Genomic DNA, 14786 nt, shown 5'->3' with positions numbered 1-14786 from the left:
TGCGACCTCTTTGGATTAAAGGGTCAGCTAAATGAAATTAAAAATAAACTTAAAAAAGGCTGGAAGCCAAATCTCCCAACAGCTCTTCAGGAACCTGAGCCAAACAATTTAAACCAGTGGTTCTCCAATTAGGGTCCTTGAGGGGGGAAATCACTTAGTTTCACTATAATTCAGTTCATAAATAAACAGAACATATGACTATTCTTGTCACACTTTCTGTGGGCGATCCTAGCAAAGTCTTATCAAATGGGGGTGTAGATGGTCTAATTTGTTAATTTCTTTAAAGACAAGTTAATTTTTTCAAGTCCTTCTAAACACAACACTCATGTGCCCATATGTACATTTAAAAGCAAGGCAAGTTTATTTGTATAGCACATTTGAGCAACATAAGTGCTTTACATAAAATATAAAAGCAACATAGGGAAATGTAAAAAAAAACCACACTTAAAAACAAATTATTAAAAAGGTAGAAATAGAATATTTTTATAAAGATAAAAATAAAAACAGGATAATGTTGAACCTATTTGTTCACCCATAATTCTAATGCACAAATCGGACTTAAATAAATGTAAACATCTAATGTAAATGTAAATGTTGATGAAACACTAAACACATTTCAAGGTAGTTTATTTATCATTATACAACACAAGAGTGTATAATGAAAAGAAAGTTTGTAGTCTCTTCATGCTACACACACAGAACTTAACCAATCACTAAATAGTGACTTTTAAAATTGCCTAAAATATTGTGAACTTCATTTATAATGTTATTGCTCAAAACTGTTGACGGAAAAACTCTGTTGAAGCAAAAAAGATTGTAAAAATTACATAAACTCAATTGTACACATACCCAATGAATATAAAATATAACTTTGGATATTTTAACATTCAGTTAATATATTACAAAAAAACTTGCACCCTTTCATTTTTTATAAGTAGCCTAAAATCAATTTAAAAAAAAAAGTGAGTACCAAAATCAGTAGTAAACATAAAAATGTGGAGATTTTGGAGGTTTTGGGTGCCACAACTTAACTTTTCTGTACATAGATACTTTTCAAATCAGTACTGTATTGCGCAAATTACAAAATGTGAAAAGTTTAAACTTAATATAAAAAAAGTGCAAAAATTTTGCATTGTAATGTAGCTTGCATCATAGAAAACAACAAGATTGAATTATATAAAAAAAAAAAAATGAATATGCATTAATCATACAATATCACACAACAGTCACAATAAATAAACCAAAATATAAAAAGCACACTAAATTAAACCTTTGGCATGCTTATGGAAACATCAGTGGTTTGAAAGCTACATGAGGTTGGAGAAAAAGAAAGTTGACCCTTTTTGGTCATTTTCACCTGGTACTTCAAGGTCCATATTTCTTAGAGGAAAATCAGGCCCCCCAAGTGTGTTATATTTGCGGTTTGGCATTCTTTGATTTTGTGCTTCAGTTTGAAAAGCAGTGATATAGTATCCATCTTGAGTGTCAGGTACCCTTATTCTTGGATCTTCAGACAAATGTGCATTAGGTGTTGGCTGCTTTGTTCTCTGGTGCTTTGACGATATATTTATATTACCAGGAGGAATTCTTCCGGTATGTCTGGGGTCCCTCATGTCAATATTAATACCTGACGGTGCCTTAAGGTCCAGTTTTGAACCTCTGGCTCTAGGCACATGATCCACTTCTGTGAAATCATCAATATTGAGATCTGAATGGTTGTAATCAATGTGGTGATCTAAATGAGCATCCACCATAGGGTAGCTGGACCTTACTTTGGTCCTAGGTGACTGTCTATTAGTGTGACGAAGTCTGGGATCTCCATCTATGTCTAGGGTAGGCATTCTCATGTTTACCCCTGTGGTATCTGATCTGCGCTTCTTATAAGAACCCCCTTTGAAATCTAGTGAAGGATCATCAATGTCAAGATGTGGAGATTTTAAATGCAGCTGTGGATTCTGCATTTCTGCTGTCGGCATGCTGAGGTCCATGTTTGGTGCACTAACATTTGGTCCTGTGAAATCCCCATGAAACTCTTGTTGTTTCATATTTAGTTTTGCATTTGGAGGAGAAATATTCAGCTTTGTTGGTCTCGATGATGCACTAAAGTCAATATCAGATGATGTCCTATTAAGATCTGAGCCTCCAAACTGAGGCAGCTTGAAAGAAGGAAGTTTGAATTTTCTGTCTGCCAAATCAAGATCAGTCTGAGGATTCTGGAAGTTTCCTGAGGGTACAGTCATGTCAGCATCTGGACCTCTTATTCCTCCTCTGACTTGAGGGGTAGTAAAGTCAGTAAAGATGTCAGGCGACTCTATGTTACCACTTATTCCTAGATCAGGACGTTTTGCATTGAGGTCTAACTTGGGACCTTTGAACCTGGCATCCGGCAAGTCTGGCATACTTAAACCAGGGCCTTTCAGTTTAGGGCCTGAAAGATTAATGTCTGGTGTTCTTGCCTTAGGTCCAGAGAGACTGAGTTCTGGTGCATTTAAACTTGGCATTTTAAATTTTCCTTTTTGGCCATTAACATCTACATTTGGGATATTTAGATCAGGCCCCTGTAGGTCCCCATTTATGTCAACATTAGGGCCTTTTGGCATCTTGATTTTGGGCTTTTTGAAATTTGCATTAGGGAAACCAACATTGACATCTGGAGTGTTCATATCTAAATTGGGAGCTTTAAGGTCCATGTTTGGTAAGCCTAATTTGGGGGCATCTATACCACCTTTCATCTTTGGAGCTTTGAGATTCAAATCCTTAGTGTTCAGGTCTGAATTCATGTTTAAATTTGGTCCTTTCGGTAATTCGGCCTTAAGATCTGGTGACTTGAGGTCAAAGTTTGGACCAGAAAACCCCATACCAGGCATCTTCAAATGTGGCTTTTTGGAGCCTGGAGCCTGAAGCTCTGCCTTTGGTTTTGTCAGTTTTGGCATCTTCAGTTTCCCCGATGGCATGTCCAAGTTTAGTTTTGGGGTATTGAGGTCCAGTTTGGGGCTTTTAAGATCAACCTTGGGCATATTTATGTCTGGTGCATTTATTCCACCACTGAGATTGGGACCAGAGATATCTAGGTCAGGTGATTTCAGGTCCAAGTTAGGGCCATCTAACTTTGGACCCGAAAGACCAAAATCAGGCATGTTAAAATTTGGCTTTTTGAATTTTCCAGACGGACCAGAAATATCAAGATCTGGCATTCCTACATCAGCTTTAGGACCTTTAAGATTGACATTGGGTACATTTACCTTAACATCTGGACCATCTAAATTTCCATCAATCTCAGGTCCTTTTAGGCTTGGGACGTTAAATTTGGGCATTTTAAATTTGGGCATTTTAAATTTTGCTTTGGGTGATCCAATGTTGACATCTGGAGTATTCACATTGAACTTGGGAGCTTTAAGGTCCATATTAGGCAAGTCCAAGTCAGGGGCATCAATTCCACCCTTTATCTTAGGAGCTTTCAGACTAAAGTCTGGTGATTTCAGATCTGTGTTTATGTCCATGTTTGGTCCTTTTGGTAAAGTACCTGAAAGATTGAATTTAGGAGATTTCAATTTTCCTGACGGAGCATTAACATCCCAGTCTGGAGCATGAAGCTCTGCCTTTGGTTTTGCCAGTTTTGGCATCTCCAGTTTCCCTGATGGCATGTCTAAGTTGAGCTTTGGGGTATTGAGGTCCAGTTTGGGGCTTTTAAGATCAACCTTGGGCATCTTTATGTCTGGTGCATTTATTCCACCGCTGAGATTGGGACCAGAGATATCTAGGTCAGGTGATTTCAGGTCCAAGTTAGGGCCATCTAACTTTGGACCAGAAAGACCAAAATCAGGCATGTTAAAATTTGGCTTTTTGAATTTTCCAGATGGCCCAGTAACATCAACATCTGGCATTTCTAAATTAGCTTTAGGACCTTTAAGATTGGCATTGGGTACATTAACATTAACATCCGGACCATCTAAATTTCCATCAAGTGCAGGTCCTTTTAGGCTTGGGACGTTAAATTTGGGCATTTTAAATTTGGGCATTTTAAATTTTGCTTTTGGTGTACCGATATTGACATCTGGAGTATTCACATTGAACTTGGGAGATTTAAGGTCCATATTAGGCAAGTCCAAGTCAGGGGCATCAATTCCACCCTTTATCTTAGGAGCTTTCAGACTAAAGTCTGGTGATTTCAGATCTGTGTTTATGTCCATGTTTGGTCCCTTTGGCAAAGTACCTGAAAGATTGAATTTAGGAGATTTCAATTTTCCTGACGGAGCATTAACATCCCAGTCTGGAGCATGAAGCTCTGCCTTTGGTTTTGCCAGTTTTGGCATCTCCAGTTTCCCTGATGGCATGTCTAAGTTGAGCTTTGGGGTATTGAGGTCCAGTTTGGGGCTTTTAAGATCAACCTTGGGCATCTTTATGTCTGGTGCATTTATTCCACCGCTGAGATTGGGACCAGAGATATCTAGGTCAGGTGATTTCAGGTCCAAGTTAGGGCCATCTAACTTTGGACCCGAAAGACCAAAATCAGGCAGGTTAAAATTTGGCTTTTTGAATTTTCCAGACGGACCAGAAATATCAAGATCTGGCATTCCTACATCAGCTTTAGGACCTTTAAGATTAACATTGGGTACATTTACCTTAACATCTGGACCATCTAAATTTCCATCAATCTCAGGTCCTTTTAGGCTTGGGATGTTAAATTTGGGCATTTTAACATTGGGCATTTTAAATTTTGCTTTGGGTGATCCAATGTTGACATCTGGAGTATTCACATTGAACTTGGGAGCTTTAAGGTCCATATTAGGCAAGTCCAATTCAGGGGCATCAATTCCACCCTTTATCTTAGGAGCTTTCAGACTAAAGTCTGGTGATTTCAGATCTGTGTTTATGTCCATGTTTGGTCCTTTTGGTAAAGTACCTGAAAGATTGAATTTAGGAGATTTCAATTTTCCTGACGGAGCATTAACATCCCAGTCTGGAGCCTGAAGCTCTGCCTTTGGTTTTGCCAGTTTTGGCATCTCCAGTTTCCCTGATGGCATGTCTAAGTTGAGCTTTGGGGTATTGAGGTCCAGTTTGGGGCTTTTAAGATCAACCTTGGGCATCTTTATGTCTGGTGCATTTATTCCACCGCTGAGATTGGGACCAGAGATATCTAGGTCAGGTGATTTCAGGTCCAAGTTAGGGCCATCTAACTTTGGACCCGAAAGACCAAAATCAGGCAGGTTAAAATTTGGCTTTCTGAATTTCCCAGATGGACCAGTAACATCAACATCTGGCATTTCTAAATCAGCTTTAGGACCTTTAAGATTGGCATTGGGTAAATTTACATTAACATCTGGACCATCTAAACTTCCATCAATCACAGGTCCTTTTAGACTTGGGACGTTAAATTTGGGCATTTTAAATTTGGGCATTTTAAATTTTGCTTTGGGTGATCCAATGTTGACATCTGGAGTATTCACATTGAACTTGGGAGCTTTAAGGTCCATATTAGGCAAGTCCAAGTCAGGGGCATCAATTCCACCCTTTATCTTTGGAGCTTTCAGACTAAAGTCTGGTGATTTCAGATCTGTGTTTATGTCCATGTTTGGTCCCTTTGGCAAAGTACCTGAAAGATTGAATTTAGGAGATTTCAATTTTCCTGACGGAGCATTAACATCCCAGTCTGGAGCATGAAGCTCTGCCTTTGGTTTTGCCAGTTTTGGCATCTCCAGTTTCCCTGATGGCATGTCTAAGTTGAGCTTTGGGGTATTGAGGTCCAGTTTGGGGCTTTTAAGATCAACCTTGGGCATCTTTATGTCTGGTGCATTTATTCCACCGCTGAGATTGGGACCAGAGATATCTAGGTCAGGTGATTTCAGGTCCAAGTTAGGGCCATCTAACTTTGGACCCGATAGACCAAAATCAGGCAGGTTAAAATTTGGCTTTTTGAATTTTCCAGACGGACCAGAAATATCAAGATCTGGCATTCCTACATCAGCTTTAGGACCTTTAAGATTAACATTGGGTACATTTACCTTAACATCTGGACCATCTAAATTTCCATCAATCTCAGGTCCTTTTAGGCTTGGGACGTTAAATTTGGGCATTTTAAATTTGGGCATTTTAAATTTTGCTTTGGGTGATCCAATGTTGACATCTGGAGATTCACATTGAACTTGGGAGCTTTAAGGTCCATATTAGGCAAGTCCAAGTCAGGGGCATCAATTCCACCCTTTATCTTAGGAGCTTTCAGACTAAAGTCTGGTGATTTCAGATCTGTGTTAATGTCCATGTTTGGTCCTTTGGCAAAGTACCTGAAAGATTGAATTTAGGAGATTTCAATTTTCCTGACGGAGCATTAACATCCCAGTCTGGAGCATGAAGCTCTGCCTTTGGTTTTGCCAGTTTTGGCATCTCCAGTTTCCCTGATGGCATGTCTAAGTTGAGCTTTGGGGTATTGAGGTCCAGTTTGGGGCTTTTAAGATCAACCTTGGGCATCTTTATGTCTGGTGCATTTATTCCACCGCTGAGATTGGGACCAGAGATATCTAGGTCAGGTGATTTCAGGTCCAAGTTAGGGCCATCTAACTTTGGACCCGAAAGACCAAAATCAGGCATGTTAAAATTTGGCTTTTTGAATTTTCCAGACGGACCAGAAATATCAAGATCTGGCATTCCTACATCAGCTTTAGGACCTTTAAGATTAACATTGGGTACATTTACCTTAACATCTGGACCATCTAAATTTCCATCAATCTCAGGTCCTTTTAGGCTTGGGACGTTAAATTTGGGCATTTTAAATTTGGGCATTTTAAATTTTGCTTTGGGTGATCCAATGTTGACATCTGGAGTATTCACATTGAACTTGGGAGCTTTAAGGTCCATATTAGGCAAGTCCAAGTCAGGGGCATCAATTCCACCCTTTATCTTAGGAGCTTTCAGACTAAAGTCTGGTGATTTCAGATCTGTGTTAATGTCCATGTTTGGTCCTTTTGGTAAAGTACCTGAAAGATTGAATTTAGGAGATTTCAATTTTCCTGACGGAGCATCAACATCCCAGTCTGGAGCATGAAGCTCTGGCATTTTCAGTTTACCTTTTGGCATGTCTAAGTTGGGCTTTTGCATTTTGAGGTCCAGTTGTGGCCTTTTAAGATCAACATTGGGCGTATTTATGTCTGGTGAATTTATTCCACCACTGAGTTTAGGGCCAGATATATTGAAGGCAGGTGAGTTGAGGTCCAGGTTAGGGCCATCTACCTTTGGACCAGAAAGCCTCAAATCAGGCAGGTTCAAGTTTGGCATTTTGAATTTTCCAGATGGCCCAGCAACATCAACATCTGGCATTTCTAAATCGGTTTTAGGACCTTCGAGATTGACATTGGGTGCATTAATATCCATGTCTGGACCATCCAAATTACCATCAATCTCAGGTCCTTCTAGACTTTGACGACTAAATTTAGGCATCTTTAATTTGGGCATCTTTAATTTTGCCTTTGGTGAACTAATGTTTACATCTGGAGAGTGGAGGTCTAAATTTGGAGCTTTGAGATCCATGTTCGGTACACTCATGCCAGAAGCATCTATGCCTTTTATCTTTGGGGATTTCAGAGTTAGTTCAGGTGTTTTCACCCCTGCACTGACATCCACATCTTTTTTCTTTGGTAATGTGCCAAAGAGCTTAAACTTTGGCCGTTTAAGCTTGCCAGAGGGAGCATCTGCATCAATATTTAATCTACCAGAAGGCATATTAATATCCACATCAGGCGTATTAAGGTCAAGTTTGGGGTCTTTCCAATCAACACGAGGTAAATTGATGCCCCCTTCAAACTTGGGAGCGGATACATCCATGCCTGGAGTTTTTAAATCATATTCATGGCCTTTAACTTTAGGCACAGATAGCCCAAAGCCTGGCATTTTGAGTTTTTCAGATGGGCTTGCAATATCCAAGTCAGTTGAGGGTACATTTAAGTCACCATTTGGGTCTGCAGTTCCAACTTTGAGATCTGGTGCTGCCAACCGCTCATCTGGCCCCACTAAATCACCATTAAAACCTGGAACATGAATGTCTGGTAAATCAAATTCAGGCATTCTAAACTTAGGAGCCTTAAATTTTCCAGATGGACCTTTAAGGGCTAAATTCGGTCCTTTTAGGTCACCAGCATCCAAATCTAAATCCGGAGATTTAAGATCAAACTTTGATGTCTTAAGTGGCAGTTTGAATTCCCCTGAAGGCATGTCAATGTCCTGCCCACTTAGATCATGCTGTGATACATCAACACCTGGAATTTCTAGGTCTAAGTCATGGGATCTCCCAGGCATCCTGAGCTTGGGTGATTCTACATAACCAGAAAGGCTGTCAACATTTAGATCTGGGGTTTTCAGCCTCTTGGAATACTTGAGACTGAGTTTACCAGAGGAAACATCTGGAGCTCCTACATCTGGTGTCTTGACCTCACATTCTGGACCAATATAAGAAGGTTCAGAGAGGCCCAGGTCTGGCAGTTTGAATTTTGGCATTTTGAATTCTTTGTTTGTTCCTTCAATGCTCATTTTGGGAACACCAGTGTCAAAGGATGGACCAGTGATATTTCCCCCATCAAGGTTTATCCCCATGTCAGCTGATGGACTATTAGTGTTTGGCAGTTGTATACCAGCTGTAGTGTTGGCATTTGGACCCTCTGGTAATGTTCCAGATAGATGAAAGTCTGGAGCCTTAAGCTGTGGACTTCTAGCATTGACCTTCAGTCTTGGTTCCTGAACACTCCCACTCAACGGTGGAAGGTTTAGATTCCTGCCATATGTTAATTCCCCAGCATCATCAGATTGGAAATCATCATCAATGTCTGTACTTGAAGTCTTGGTTTTCTGAAGTCCAAAGTCCACCCCAAGGCGAGGCAACCCCATGTTCTGTTTCAGGCTGACCTTGGATGAGCCTGATACAGTTGGCTTGGTGGTTACTTCCGCATTCACACAGCCATCCACAGCACCCGGCAAGTTACCTTTCATAAACTTCTTGATTTTGGTATTGTAGAGTTTGTTGTAGGAATCATTTAGCATCTAGAAATATAAACCACAACTCTTTGATAAGAATCTATAATTGTAATTATTCTCTGGCAGCTGAGGTGGTGATCAATTTTAGCATTATTTCCATAACAATCAATGAAATGCAGATTGCAACACAAAACATGTATTCTACCTACCATGTCAGGACCCCTGGAACACTGGTCCAGATTTCCGAGGCTCTTGCTCAGGTTGTTCCTGGTGAGGACTCGGAATTTGTCATCAAACGGCTCCATCAGCTTCAGCACTTGCAACACCTCCTCTTTCGATAGATCATCAAAATTGATTGTTGCCCCCACAACTTCATCCCCTGAAAGAGAAAAATCAAGTTGTGCATAAAACAATAGTTTGTTCCTAAACCTGGCCCTAACAATGCCAGGGCACTGGGCATTGGGTTTTTTGTAAAAGAATCACAGCATCATACTTTTAACATTTGAGTCTCATCAGAGAGATTTTGAAAAGAACTGACATGCTGTAGTTTGACCACAATCTGTTGAACACACATTTACTCTGTCTGACCAGTAAAATATGCAATCCAGTACAAGAGCAATGGAAAAAAATAGCACATTTATGCCATTAATTGCTTTGACTTGGTTGTTGATTGTGTTAGTATTGTATTGGACTGAATAGTTAAAGGTGTTTCTGAAATACGGTGCACTTCATTTAAAATGGAGGAGCAGATATACTGGAGAAAGCTTTCAATTTAATGCAGCATAATACTGCCAATCAAAAAACACAAATTGCAGCTGAATAAATGTAAATTAAATTAAATTAAACATTTGCCATATGGCTCAATGCTAAAACAAATAGTAGTGAACTCAACAAAAACTGCACATTTAAAAAATATATAGGGTTAATACAACCTCAGATTCAAATCAAATATACAATGAATTCCTTGAATTTGTAAGTGTATTCATGTGGGGAGCTGTGCAAACCCTCAAAGCTAAGACACTATGTCTTGCTTTCAAAATAGTCAAAAGTATTATAGAAGGGTCAAGGGTCATACCTTCCCTGAGTCCCTGATTGGCTGAGGCACTGTTGTTGATGCCGGAAATGACCAGCCCCCCCTCATCTAATTGGTCCAGGGTGAAAGCCTCAGAGAGACTCTTTCCCCTGCGGTGTGATGGCTGCAAGCAAAGACATTTCATAAAATGATTAAAATAAAAGCACTCCTCAACAGAATGAGTTTTTAAAAGCAACAGAAATATAAAGATTATAAAAAAAATGCTACATTTATAACATTTTAACACAGAACCAAAACATTATGCTGATGTTTCTTACCATGATCCTTGTGTTTCTGTCACAATGGCATTGAAAAATCCATTTCGACTAAACCTATAGAAGAAAATAAAATGTTCAGTAAACAGATTAAGCTGTTATGGGAACATTATATACAGCAGTTCTTTACAGATGTGTGACATACACTGCAGCTTATGAGATTCTCTATGTTCAACTAAATTAAATTTTATTTATATAGCACCAATTTGTAACATAAACATTAAAGCTTATAAAACAAAACAGCATTAGGTGGCCTTCAATAAAACTGATAAACCAGTAAAAAACAGCAAACAGCTCTGATTATACAATAGTTTCACTGTTCAAATTATTTTAAACCACTGAGGTAAAGGAAGCCTATGTAAGAAGTTTGTGTTGAAACAATGCTGGTAATAGTTGATGATCTATACAGAATATTTTTAAGATGGATATATAAACATATTAACACTATATCTCTAAAATATGAACACCTGCAGTGTTTCCCAAAGGTTTTATTTGTGCTTATTTGTGTTGATCAATCCCTGGCAGAAGGGATTGAGAGAGAAAACATTGCAGCTCTCTTGCACAAACTTCCAAGAAGGAATCACATTTTTTTCAATCTATACAGTTGCACATGATTGTTTACAGTTTTAACTGCAATTCCAAGCAGATATTTGAAAGGAGGGAACAAGAAATATATAAATAATAAAACAACCTTTGGGTGTGTCAACCTATTCGACCAACTACATAAATTCTATGTATGGGAAACAATGGTATTGTTTTATTTTATTACAGTTACAAGAATCAACAAACACAAAGGGAATGGTATGCCTTTAGAAAGCAATGTTTTGACAGCAGAAACAGAAAACAGTTTATGGAAAAATTTAATTTATATCTTTATAAATTTTTAAAAGCTTTAAAAAAAAAAAAAAGAAAGAAAATTACAATTTACATTAATGGTCATTAAAGTATGTTTTAATATTGTTTACATTGATGTTTTACATGCTTTCTCAGTATATTAAGAGTTTATTTAGACCAAAATAAATACAATGTACTATGAAATTCTCGCATGTGTCACATGACCTGAGATAAATTTATTTTACTCAACTGTTAAAAAAACAGTCAGCGCAAAGAGTTTTACTGCTTGCAGGTGGACAAGTGACACGCATGTAACTCCATAGGTACATCTCTCAGGTATTTGAGTTATGGCCTTGATTCTCTTGGGCAATACCTGATGAAAACCAGGAACAGGTTTATCGAGAGTGCGGAGAGTGTTTTTGTGCTGGGTGTTTCCTTTTTCTAAGCACACAAAGTCAAAAGTACCACACCCACCTCTTTCTAGTACAAAACACTAATGCACCTCCACATCTATAGTTTTTACAACTCTACAAATCAGAATAAAAGTATTTAAAGTAAGATTTTATGGTACTTAGCGATCACATGTAAAATTCAATCTATATAATTTTTTAAAAACCGACAAATGCAGATTTTCTTCACCATTCTCACAGCATCACTGCGCCATTAGAGCAACAAGGATTCAATGTGATCTGACAATAACGACTAAATTAATACTATGATAATTATCGCAGGATCATCTCATTATCAGTGTATTATTTGCTAAAGAATTAAAAAATTACAATGTAGAATGTTAATATTTTGTTCATCCTTTTAAGTCAAATTATAGTCAAATATAGAGCAGAAATATATGTTTTCAGGTATTTAAGATTTCAAGAGGGGACAGATTTTGGTAAAAATCTTACTCAGCATTTATTCAGACACAACAACTGTGAGCAACAAAATCTCCCCAAGAATTTTGGCAAATATATTATTATATGACAAGACATGACACTATTTAATTAATCAAATCCCTTAAGATGATTTATGAAATTGTCCTTTATTCTAAAATAAGAGTATTTTAATGTTTCAAATACTTTATCAGTTTGTAGTTTTTGATCATGTGTTTAATGAATAAACTGTATACAATCTACTGCCTTCGTATTTATTGTGTGAAACCAAATAACAACAATCATCATAACATCAAGCTCATATTACACACCTTCAAATGACATCTGAGCAAAGGAAGGAGCTGATTTACTACTTAAAAAGTAACATATTAAACATTTTACGGGTAAGCCGAAGTGCACCTGCCTGCAGTTATAAAAGTGAAAATGTTCATTACCAAAACAACATTGTGAGCCATCAGCACATCTGTTATTTGGCAGCAGCAGAGAACTTGTGGGAACAAACATCAAGGTGTAGACCAGTGTAAACAATGCCAAGTGCATCAAAATGAACTGACATGACTTTGTAAATATAAAAATTTGGGGTTTTTTTAGAAAATTTTAATTATGAGAGGATTGTAATAAAAAGCAAGTGGAAAAGCAGAAAGCTAAAAACAGACTGTGTACAAGAAAGAGAAATAAATCCTTTCATAGACACATACTGCCTGCTAGTCAAGCATGACACACTAAGAGTCATAACAAAAAAGACTCAAAGGAGTCAAGATAAACAGTACAGGAGCTGATACCTGATAGAACCTACCTGGATGATGGCCCCTGAAATGCCTGTCACTCAAAACCTGCCACCTAAAGTACCAGGCGCATCACAAGATAAAGTAAATTCATAAATGAAACTGACCTCAGGATCCATCAGGCAGGTGTTTTGGCAGGTGTCTGACCTCCGTGTGTTGTTGAAATTGTGCGACGGGTTTCAGCACACAGTTATCAGTCCATGCTGTTTGCTCGGCAGGATGTGACTGAGGAGAGGACCGCCACTCAGGTCTTTAAGCAAGACAAACAGGTTTCATCTTAAAAGACCCGCCTGCAACTGTCAACAGACATAAACGAACACACACTGACACGCATACACAGCTTGGCTTCCTCATCTACTGGCATGCGGCTCATATGCACACACACACCACAGCAGACAATAGTAGCAATACTGCAACTTCAACCTCTGATTGCTTTCTTCCATATATCAACACGTCCATTCCCACATGCACACAGATGCAATCTAAATACACACAGACACACACACACACATATTACAGCCCGCATTGTAGTCGAAACCTTGACTTTCAGGAACCAAGCCAGAGCAAAAAAACATAAATCAAAACACTCCCCCTGGCAACACAACAAGTGCTTTAACATATGAAAAATGCTGACCTGTGCCAAGGGAGCGGCAGGCGTTCACTGTGTGAGTCACTCTGATTACAGTCACTTGTTGGTCACAAAGACTGCTGTCTGTGTGACTCTGGGTGGAAAGAAAAGAGAGAGCTGAGTGGCATTCACAAAGACATTACATAATCCTACCGGTAAAGGTACAGCTGCAGCAGAGCTCTGACATTACATAAGAACAACTCTGTTCTCAGGCAAACCTGGTGAAATAAAACAAGGTATGACAACAATAGTTATTACAAATAAACAGATTTATTTTTTATGTAGAGTCCTTTAATTATAAAGTACATGGTTGACAAAAGCAAAAAATGAACGAACAAGACATCCTCCTCAAATGATTAGTCATTTAAATATCTTAAATAAATCAGCTATCATCACATTGCACAGTGGGTGTTGTCTAGTGTATTTGGTGGCTCTAATTGTTCAGGAAAACCAGTGGTGCATTAAAAAAAAGATGATTTGTTCTTCCAGCCAGTATTTGAATTTATTTTGGATTAAAGGTTACATTACAGCTGCAACAATTAGTCGATTAATCCATCAGTTGATCTAAAGTAAATTATTAGCAACTATTTTGATAATAAATTCATTAACTTTTTAATCAAAAAAGCCAAATATTTGATGGTTCCAGGTTCTCATACGAGAGAATTATCTGCTTTTATTGGTCTTACATTAATTATATAGTATATTGAATATTTTGAAGCGATAAGCTCTATGATAAGAATAAGAAAATTAATCATTGATAATCAGGAATAATCATTATTTGCGGCTCAAGTTCACAGACTTTATTTCCGTAAAATATCCAAATACAGTATAAAACAGTCAGGGTGAATAAAATGTACTGTTAGCGAGGTTTCATGTTTGGACAATGTGATGTTGACCCAAGTTCAGAAAAATATGTCACAAGTGAATGAAGTCACAATTGTTTGTAACAGATACACGGTGGATATGAACGAGAGACAAGAGAAGACAAACACACCACAAAGTTTCATTCTTCACCGGCAATAACAGCAAATCCTCTTTATGACTGACTGGTGAAGGACAGCAAATCATTCACAGAGAAGACAATTCATTCTAAAAACATCCCCTCTGGTTATAAAAAATAGCTTGTGTTTTAAATACTAAAACACACACTTAGAAAACTTGCATCTTGTTTTGATAAGAGGTTACCAAAAAAATGTAAGTGACAAAGATAACGGTTAGAAAACTAACCAGGGAATTCAGAAGTCCCAAATGCCACCCTGTCTGACCTTGTGATCTTGTGCAATAATATGCTAATAATGATTAACTATGTATACGGCTCTCAATATTCATGAAATGCAGCTAATGTGC

The 14786-nt window shown here is 38.0% G+C and overlaps 2 protein-coding genes across 2 annotated transcripts; both read right to left on the bottom strand.

Annotated features, from left to right (window-relative positions):
* Window positions 1-612: 612 nt before the first annotated feature.
* On the bottom strand, window positions 613-6125 carry si:ch211-69b7.6 (neuroblast differentiation-associated protein AHNAK). Its single transcript, XM_038711708.1, has one exon. It carries the CDS (start codon window positions 6087-6089, stop codon window positions 1308-1310), a length of 4782 nt encoding a protein of 1593 aa, XP_038567636.1. The 5' UTR covers window positions 6090-6125; the 3' UTR covers window positions 613-1307.
* Window positions 6126-6142: 17 nt separating this feature from the next.
* Window positions 6143-13267, bottom strand: LOC119897836 (neuroblast differentiation-associated protein AHNAK-like). The gene is made up of 5 exons (XM_038711829.1): window positions 12919-13267; window positions 10309-10362; window positions 10034-10154; window positions 9168-9337; window positions 6143-9024 (listed from the first exon to the last, which is right to left on the bottom strand). Exons 2-5 carry the CDS (start codon window positions 10309-10311, stop codon window positions 6238-6240), a joined length of 3081 nt encoding a protein of 1026 aa, XP_038567757.1. The 5' UTR covers window positions 10312-10362; window positions 12919-13267; the 3' UTR covers window positions 6143-6237.
* Window positions 13268-14786: the final 1519 nt, after the last annotated feature.

Source organism: Micropterus salmoides, unplaced genomic scaffold (genome assembly GCF_014851395.1).
Source record: "Micropterus salmoides isolate LMB-PRFRI ecotype aquatic unplaced genomic scaffold, ASM1485139v1 Ms_hic_scaffold_1, whole genome shotgun sequence".
NCBI lineage: Eukaryota > Metazoa > Chordata > Actinopteri > Centrarchiformes > Centrarchidae > Micropterus > Micropterus salmoides.
Note: the sequence above shows the minus strand (reverse complement) of the source record. Positions and strands in the feature narration are given on the sequence as shown.

Bases quoted from the DNA above. Each gene is read 5' to 3' on its own strand.
- si:ch211-69b7.6 (XM_038711708.1), bottom strand. From the start codon at position 6,089: ATGCCCAAATTTAAAATGCCCAAATTTAACGTCCCAAGCCTAAAAGGA.
- LOC119897836 (XM_038711829.1), bottom strand. The intron at 9,338-10,033 runs GTATGACCCTTG...TTTCTCTTTCAG, and splicing joins CAATCAGGGACTCAGGGAAG to GGGATGAAGTTGTGGGGGCA. The intron at 9,025-9,167 runs GTAGGTAGAATA...TTATATTTCTAG, and splicing joins GTTCCAGGGGTCCTGACATG to ATGCTAAATGATTCCTACAA.